The sequence below is a fragment of the Eimeria mitis genome, genomic scaffold, assembly GCF_000499745.2.
Source record: "Eimeria mitis Houghton genomic scaffold, Emh_scaff371, whole genome shotgun sequence".
Lineage (NCBI taxonomy): Eukaryota > Apicomplexa > Conoidasida > Eucoccidiorida > Eimeriidae > Eimeria > Eimeria mitis.
The window spans coordinates 3,116-11,891 of NW_013572052.1; the positions used below are offsets into that span (position 1 = coordinate 3,116).

An 8,776-nucleotide genomic window follows, 5' to 3' on the forward strand; every position below is an offset into this window, starting at 1 on the left:
TGCCGCCGTAGCCTGGGCGCAGGCCCTTGTGAAAGGCAACGGGCAAAAGGCCCTTAAGCCCAGAGCGAGACAGCAGGATCCATGCCCATGCAGACAGCGGCGGGGGGAAAAAATATCACAGAAGGGAGACAGTTAAGACTTGGAGACAGAGACATGGAGCCCATATCTATTGTTTGTCTTTGTTCAGAGAGGAACTTCACTGGGACTCGCGGATGGACGTCGTCATTTTGTGTCTTTCCCTTGTGGATAAACACTTGAAGACGCAATTGCCTCTCCTCAGGCAAGCAGCCCCCGAGGCCTCTTCCAAGATGGTGAGACAACGTATCTCCTGTCTCTCTACTTGTATTCGTCCCTTGCGTTCGATTAGGCCGTGTGCAGTTGTCTCTCTTCTTCTATGTCTTTTCCCCGTCTCCTATCTGTCTTGATTCAGCCTGCCATCGTCTAATCTGCTCGTTTTGCTTGCCGTTGGTGCTCTCTGCTTATGCTGCTTGATTCTTTTCTGTTCTTTTGTCTGTCTCCCGGTTCGTACCGGCAGGTGATGTCTGCGCTTTGGGTGTAAATGTGAGCGTTGTTCGTCTGTCTGTCCCTTTCACCTTCACCTTTTTATCGTCCGCCTCCATTCTTGTTTTCTATGTACTTGCTTCTTGTTCTCTATCAATGCTGTGTCGTTAGCTCTCTCTATACGGTTGTTTCTTGTCCATTCTGGCTTTGTCTCCCTGCCGGTGGACCTCTCGATGTTTCTGTGCCCCCGTTTTTTATCTAACCCTCTCTGAGTTTATTGGGTTTGTGTTTTCTGTTGCCTCCACCCCTGCTGCGTCATTTGTATTAAGGGTGAAAATGTGGCCGCCCAGGCATAAGTTGCTGTGGCTACGGCGCAGTGAACAACGCTGGAAGAAGCAAGGGCGAGATGCAGGGGTTCTTGTGTCTCTGTCTACAGGGCATGAGAGAGGACGACGTCCTTGCAACGCTCATGCACCAGATGTGGGCGGGCTGCTACAGCAACGCTCTGTCTCTGCCAGCCACTCTTTCCACGCTGACTCTGTCCTCGCAGGAGACTGAGGCCCTCCTCAAGCCTCACAAGTCGCCAATGAGGTTTTCTGAACAAACGCTTGTCGACATTGACAGACTTCTCCTGGATTTCGCGGTTAGCAAGGGCATCGGGTNGACAAAATTTAAGGGTTCAGAGCTCAGTTGTCATGGTTTAGGGTTTACGATGCAGCAACTTGTGTTAGTTGAAGGCGCGTGCACGTGCGACCCCTGTGCTCCTGCGCGGCTGACTATCGTCTTTATGCCTTTGCGGTGGGTGGCGTGCTTTTCAGGAGGGCCGTCTGCCCTCTCCTTGGCATACAACAGACTGGAGAGACACTTGGTGGTTCTGTATCTTGAGCGTCTCCTGTATTTTCTGCTTTCTTTTTCTCGCTGGGAGGAAGGCAGCGAAGGCCTACAGACGGAAACACAAGGGAAAGGGGGGGGCGCGAGAAAAGGCTCCTCTTACCAGCCCCAAGTATTTATAGAGAAGCAGCTCGTCGCTCAACAGAAGCCCTAGCAGAAGGGATGCCTCTGCTGGTGCAGCACCACCGAGCTGCGCCTCGCGCTCCTTATGTGCTTCTTTCACCTCGAAGCTTTCTCAACGTTGCAACGTCTGCTGCCCCGTTCCGCTTGCAGGAGCGACGCTCTTTCTTGCCTTTTCTGTAGTGGAGGGCTTCTCTGCAGTTGTTTCAGCCAAGGACTTCTGTACTGCTGCTGCAGCGGAGGTTGTGTTTGCTGCTGCGAGTGTGTGTGCGTATCCTCGCACTAAGCAGTGCGACAGCACCAGTCAGAACCTGCGCTGCGCTGGACCGGGCGAAGCTACAGGGAAGGTTACTTTTGGGGTATCACATTTTGCTTTAGATTACGCCAAGTTCAAGAGGAGACGTTCGCAGCGTTGTACAGTTGGGATGTGCTGCTACGGCTGGTAGTACCTGGCCTTTGAACCCAGCAGCAGCAGAAAGCAACAATAACAAAAAGCAGCCGCAGCTGAGGCAACCGGTACAGCAGCAGCTGCTGCTAGTACAGTAAAATGCTGTACATGTGGTCTGCTTTTGTCCCTGCTGCTTTTGGATTGGTTGGCTGGAGGGGTGCTCCTTTCTGTATATTCNCCTTCGCTGTGCGCCTGCTTAGACGCTTTGTCGATGTACTCATTCGTCCATTGACCTGCTGGTCTCTGTCTCGCTGTGTATTTTTTTGCTGTTCCCGTTGTTTATTTGTTTATGCTCTCCACCGTATGGGGCCGTTGATGCCCACGAGGCTTTCTTTCAGGGCACGTGGGTCGGCCCACGGCGAGTATAAATACGAGTCATCGTCATCCTCAGCGAAAGCCTGAAGACAAGTAGATTGTGCGGACAAAGAAGTAGGCGTGCAGTGAGCAATGAAGGTTGGAATAGACAATTAAGAGCAGAACGCTACAGTTACACATGAAGAAAAAGACGCAAGGACAGCGCTGGGTGTGAAGCGGCAAATCCAGAGGGAGACACACAGAGACGGTAGCAGAGAAAACCTATTACGGACAAACGCATGAAGAGACGTATAGCCTCATTTTAGACTCAGAGACGGAGAGAAGAGGCACAGGTGAGCATACGCAGAGATAATGTCCCTGCGGGGTGCCTCACAGTGACGAGCATCACGGAACACGAAACCACGTGCTGCATCTAGCTCGTGAAACAAAGCCATGCAACGCAAAGTTATATAGCTCGAAACGAAAACAGAACCGCAGCGAGACAGCCCGCAGACGACAAACATGTAGAGCTTCCACGAAGTNGCAAAAGCAGGTATTGAGGAAGTCGGCGCACTTTTTCCTCTTGCCGCTTCTTGTGGCAGTACGCCAGCACCGCCTTGTGCGTCTCGGCGTCCATCCGGGGCTCGCGGACGGGGGGTCCTGCAGCCGCAACAGTTGCAGCAGGAGTTGCGGAAGAAGCAAAGGCAGCTCCATCTATGCGAGGGAGTTCCTCAATTTATGCGTGCTCAAGACAGGAGTACACCAGCCTTTAATACTCCGAAGGACAAACTCTCATGCTGCGCTCAAGTGCGAACAAGGGTTTAGAGATTCTTGTTCAGGGTCTGGCGATGAGATTCAAGCCTCTCACCCGCACTCTTAGGCTGCAGCCGCACCACTGTCTTTGTCTTCTCGTTTGTCCCTAAATACTTGCTGAGATATTCCGTCTGTTGCAACTGTTTTCCTGTCCACCAAAGACAGGCATTCTCTAGGGTGATATTCTGGAAAAACAGCAGCAGCAGCAGAAGCGGCGGCACCCATCAAGTCACTAACTGCAGTGTAAGCTGCAAAATGTGATGAACTCCACGGCCAACGGGACACGTGTAGCACCAGCTGGAGCTGGAACTGAATGGCTAAAGCAGAGTACAGTCAATTTATAGTACGCTCTGCTTTAACGCCTGACAGGAGTCAGTGACGACAGCAGCAGCACGAGCATCAGAGGCTCCTCAAAAGACGTGTTGTAATTCTCTCGTATTTTGTCTCCTGAGTACCTCTGAAATCTCCTGACCGCCTGTTGTATCCTTGTCTTCCAAGAGGAGGCGAGCGGGCTCCCACGTGGGCAGTCCATGGTTTGCAGGGTAGGCGATTTGCAATGCTCCGCGCAGGACGTTGAGTGTCTCTTGCACCGCCTCCAACTGCAAGGTTTCCCGACGCTCAGCCTGTAAAAACACCGCGGGGTAACGGACGAGAAAGCTGCGTGCCGATGTCCCATGAAAGAATGGCGGGTTCCACAAGGCATAGAAGAAAGCAGTGAAGACATCCTTGGCCTAGTTTTCTTCAACTCTAAGTATTCCCCGGCCCAATCTACACGCCGATATCTTCATGGCTTTTTTCTCTTCGCTGTCTGCCTAAGTCCTATGAAGCTTCCTGCATTCTGCTCATTTTTCTGCTACCTCTCTACTTTCGAGCATTCTTTTATCGGGTATGCTTTTGTCTACCCTATCGAATGCATTCTGCAGCACCACTGCCTGTAAGTGCCTCTTCTTTTCACGGCATGTCCGCTCCCGTTCCTCCCCCTATCACCCGTTCCCCAAAGCTTCTACTACTTCCACCATCAGCAGCTGCTTTTGCTACACCTTTTTGTGCGAAAGCGCCTCTTTAGCCTCTGAACAGGTGCGAAGAATCACGTCGGCCACCTCTTTGGGAGGCGGCACACCAGTCCTGCAGTGGTGCGGGTCAGGGTTCGTCGGCGGGCCATCGGGGTGCACGTTTAGGTTGGACAACTTGGCCACCTGATGCCACACATATCCTAGGCCGTTAAACCTAACCCCCAAGTCTACGCCCTGCCCCTTAGTCGGCAACGGGTCTGCCAACTCTCGATGCCCCACATCTACAAACGAACCCACCACTACAACTACCCTACATGTGAAGAGTCAGCAGCAACTAACTTCCTCTGTCAGTCCCCTAGTTTCTTCTGGTCTTAGAGGCCCATAAGTTGCCAAAGCCTCTGCAGCGTCTGCCACCCTCAGTGCCTTCAGCCGCGTCAGGTGCAACGTAGCGACAGCTGAAATAATGTCCTTCACTGTCTCGTTTGTTTTAGTCTCAAACAAAAATTGGTGTTGCTGATCCGCAGTTTTCACATGCAGTAACACCATTTTGGCAGCGGCACGTCGCGATGCAAGGGCGAAACGGTTGCTGGTTGCGTGAAATAGACCAGATTTTGCCAGTCAAACCTATTGGTTGCATGCTTTTGTTCCTGGAAAAATGTCAAATTTTTTGAAAACAGAGCACGTGGGAGAAGAACGCCGTTCAGGCCATGCACGCCTACCCGCCCCTATGGCCGTGGGGCGCAGCGCCGTCCCCAGGGCGAGAGAAGCCGTGGTGGAGGCATTGTTGTGGTCTTTTCCTACCTGAAAAACTCTACNGAGCGTATACAAGGCCACAAGGTGACCTTCCCAGCACATACACTCTTCTAATTGTGTACTGAAACGCCATTCCCGTGCATTGATGTGTTCGAAATCTCTCTGTTTGCTGTCAATTCGTCGTGCTTCACCGAAAAGAACTGGGAATTGCACTATGCTCGGACAGTCCCTGAGTTGCCGTGGTTACTCCTGCGGCTGGTTTCCGCTGAACTGGCACGTGTCTACGAGCTTTTCATCTGCATTACCCTTTGAAAATCTGTTTATGATTGGTGGGATTGCTCGAATCCTCTTTGTATGCTGCCTCTTCCTAACGGGGACCTAGTATATCTTAGCTTTGCAACTCAGTTTTAGACCTGGGCAAACTCCCGGTTTGTAACGCGTGCTTTCCGGCCCTATTCAAGGAGAGAAGCCAGCTGCAATGAAGCCAAAGACTTGAGGCAACAGTTTCCCCAAGAGAAACTTGCCTGCTCCCCCGTCTCCAAGCAGCCTGGGCGTTGAGCTCAGGGTTTGGGTCTGCGGAGGAGGCAGTCTAACCCGAGTTCCAGTTCACCTCTCTGTAGCTGGAAATGCAAGGCAGTCTCACGTGTGGGCACAAGGCACCCTCAATGAAGCTTCCTTCACTGCATGTTTTTTCCTTAGATGCGCCTACACAGAGTGTATATTTACTTGCAGGCCAGGTACAGAGGCCAAGTGAATGTTCCCGTGCTAACTGCATGCAGACCACGCTACATCGTTTGTATACCTGTGCGTTTATGTATCCTGCTGCATGCTTATTTTCGCTCCTGCATGCATGATGGCTTCCCCTGTACCCCCTCGTCCCCGGTGGTAGCCTACAGTTCTTGAGTTGCATCTACGCTCGATTCTCGGCCGGCTCCCCCTGCTTTTTCCTGAACTTTCATCACCATCAACACGTACGTTTTGAAATTACTAGCTGGAGGAATGTTTTTTGCCCCCATTTTCTCGACTGGTCTCCCGCCTCTGACATTAGCCGCATCCGGGCCTGGCTTCGTTCTTAGCCAACGCTGCATGCGACCTTTGATGGCTTTTCTTGGCTCAGTGTCTAGCACGTTTTATGCAGGCCCGCATATCTGGAATGCGATGAGTGTGCTAGTTTACTCAACACTTCTTTGTGAAGCTCGACCCTTCTGCCAGTGGAATCCATACCAAAATCTAGCGGCATCTTAAATACACGCCTCGGGGACTAGCGTAAATGCCAGGCAAAATGTAGGTGGCCTCTTGATGTTAGTTTCCTTGTTGAAACGCTTTGTTTTGACCTGGTTTGGAGCTTGGATTGTCCTGCGACAGTCCACGGTAAGGGGCCGAAGGAAGGTATCGAAGACGCAACTCCGTTATGGTAGGTAGAAGGTACTGTTGTTAGTCTCAGTTGTAAGTGGGCTGCAATCCTGGAAGAGATAACAATGTTTAGAAGCCCCCNGGTACTGTTGTTAGTCTCAGTTGTAAGTGGGCTGCAATCCTGGAAGAGATAACAATGTTTAGAAGCCCCCCAAGAAAGTGGGGAGCTATCTTTTTTTAATGAGGGGGATGTTGAGGCTTAACTGAACGTTACCCTGTCGCCAAAACGGTTGCTGCTAACTGTCCTTGCAATCGCCGCAATTGGGTAACTTTTCCGCTTCCCCCTAGTGCCATCTATTCCGTTCAGCAGGCGTGCAGATGCACTCTGATTGAGCACAAAATCTTCATTCGTGGGTTCCTACTAGCTACCTTCCAAGTGTTATGGCATTCATGAAAAGCACTGCGCCATGCGCACACTCACCAAGCGCCGCACACGACTTTCCTGCTGCATTGTTGGACATTTAAGATATCCAGACCTTCAGCTTTTATTTCATCGGTGCCAGGCGAATGATCTAAGGTAGTGTCTCTGGCCTTACCCAACGTAAGTGTGTCGAACAACGCCTGTGGCCCTTGCACAAACAACGGACAATTCAGTTGTGCGCATGCGCTAGCGATGAAACTGNGAACAACGCCTGTGGCCCTTGCACAAACAACGGACAATTCAGTTGTGCGCATGCGCTAGCGATGAAACTGCAACAATCATCTATTTCCCTAATTTACGGAACCGAGAAAAAGCTGCTGGTCGTTGTGCGAAGGAGTTGTCTTTGAGAAGCTCCCGGCGAGCTGCGTGGCAAGTTTTGATAAACAGAGCTAGGCAGCGCTGGGGTCATCCTATCCAATAACACACTCCACGTGTCAGCACAAAACTATTAAAACTTCGAAAAAATATAAAAAAGGCACCTCTCTGCCAATATTTCATACTTTCTGAGGTAGGGAGGAGGGGTCCCCAAGAGAAATGGCGGTTTGTGGTCTGTCCGTGCGGAGCTCGTCGGCGCTCTGCACGGACAGAATACTGCGCGAAATGTGGGACACTTTGGCCCTGCTGACTGTTTTAAAGTATGAATTGGCCCAGATTGCCAGGCCTAATATCAGTAGTGGGACACTCGTCCCTTCTACAGACCTCTGCAGCGGGTCGGACTGGACAATCCCAGGGAGCGGGGAAAAACCGCATGGATTTCGGCTAGGCCTAAAGGCCCCATCCACAGCTCCCTAGAGTTTGTCATCCGAGTTGAGCCTTGCTTATGATTCTTTTGGACCAAAAANCCGGAAACAACACCGGTTGTTGTTCCTTCGACTACAGGCCAAGCGGGCTGAAACTGACAACGGTTCATAAACTAGAGCTTTTAGGTTTTTGTGTGAGGTCTGAATTGTCTCATCTGCCCCGGCCTCATTGCTTTGCCAGGCCGCCACGTGCAGCTATCGGCGCCCGTTCGCCGCTCACCACTGGTACATGTACGCCTGAACAGAGACATATGCGCATATATGTACATTCGCAGACAGTATCTGAGCCTTTTAACCCCTGAAATTTCAAAATGGAGGGAGGAAGACCCCAGAATGCATCATTTGCGCTGGCCGCGGAGGAGTCTCGCGTCGACATGGCGGTCCTCGCCCTCTACCCCGGAGGTGACCTTCCTCACCCCAAGGAAGAGACAGAAAGAATTCAGTGAGTTTTCTGTGGCTCTGACTATCCAGTAGTAGGCCCCATAAGGGGTCCCGCAGAATCCCACGGCTTGTGCCCGTCACTATTCACACACCGCACCATCCAACTGCGTCGCCTAATCAAATGGATCGTCTCGTTGTGAAAGCATTTTCGATTGTTCGTTCCGTTTAATTCAAGCATCTGTATTAAATCGTCTGCATCTCATTTTCACATTATGCGCCAGAGTGTGATTTGAATTGCATCCAGCCACGCGCGTTTTCAGTGTCTGCTATTTCGCATATATCCACGTCCCTGTTTGAAAACACACAACNATCAGTTGGCGAGATATTTAGGTACACAGGAATCTGTGTGGAACGTACCGCACCCACAGGCGCATGCTGAGTGGGGTCGAGACTGCAGTTTACCTAGAATCATGAATGTGGCATCCTAATGGTGACAAGAACCCCGATGTCAGCATGCAACTCGCCGCAAACCAGTCTGCATACAATCTATGGAGAAGAGATACACATATGTCTACCTTATTGCCTTGTTTTTGGTCTAAATATCTTTCTGTCTCGCAGAAAAGAGTCTGCTCTGTCCTCAATTAAGCGCGAACAGATCGCCTTTTCCTGTCTCTCCCTCGCACATGATTACATGCACAAAAACCGCCAAACCTATCAGCAACTGGCTAAAGAAAAATCCCCCCAACACGTGAGCAGCGTAAAAGCCTAATGATGTAACCGACGACCTCGCTTTCCACGAAGGCCTCGAATCAGGGCTGTTCAGACACAGGAATGGAAAACAGTTTGCGTTGCTCTATCTGATATTGTCTTTTCTTACTGTATTAAGCGAGAACTCCTGCAGGCGCTTGTTGTACCGCATAAACTACCC

General features: G+C 51.1%; 3 protein-coding genes across 3 annotated transcripts in view; 2 read left to right on the top strand and 1 right to left on the bottom strand.

Moving 5' to 3' along the window:
- The window catches only part of EMH_0009870 (uncharacterized protein), a gene marked incomplete at both ends in the record, with an annotated part of 2,204 nt that extends 658 nt beyond the window's left edge, over positions 1 to 1,546 (top strand). The window contains 3 exons of the mRNA XM_013498786.1: positions 188 to 311; positions 938 to 1,144; positions 1,220 to 1,546. Coding sequence (XP_013354240.1) covers positions 188 to 311; positions 938 to 1,144; positions 1,220 to 1,546 — 658 coding nt within the window. The remainder of the gene's footprint in view (positions 1 to 187; positions 312 to 937; positions 1,145 to 1,219) is intronic.
- A 701-nt stretch (positions 1,547 to 2,247) lies between these two features.
- On the bottom strand, positions 2,248 to 4,626 carry EMH_0009880 (uncharacterized protein; the record flags this gene model as incomplete). Its single annotated transcript, XM_013498787.1, has 6 exons — positions 2,248 to 2,358; positions 2,829 to 2,914; positions 3,123 to 3,252; positions 3,523 to 3,690; positions 4,108 to 4,263; positions 4,420 to 4,626. 6 exons carry the CDS (start codon positions 4,624 to 4,626, stop codon positions 2,248 to 2,250), a joined length of 858 nt encoding a protein of 285 aa, XP_013354241.1.
- A 3,152-nt stretch (positions 4,627 to 7,778) lies between these two features.
- The window catches only part of EMH_0009890 (uncharacterized protein), a gene marked incomplete at both ends in the record, with an annotated part of 1,906 nt that continues 908 nt past the window's right edge, over positions 7,779 to 8,776 (top strand). Inside the window, 2 exons of the mRNA XM_013498788.1 lie at positions 7,779 to 7,909; positions 8,467 to 8,596. Of these exons, the coding sequence (XP_013354242.1) occupies positions 7,779 to 7,909; positions 8,467 to 8,596 (261 nt within the window). The remainder of the gene's footprint in view (positions 7,910 to 8,466; positions 8,597 to 8,776) is intronic.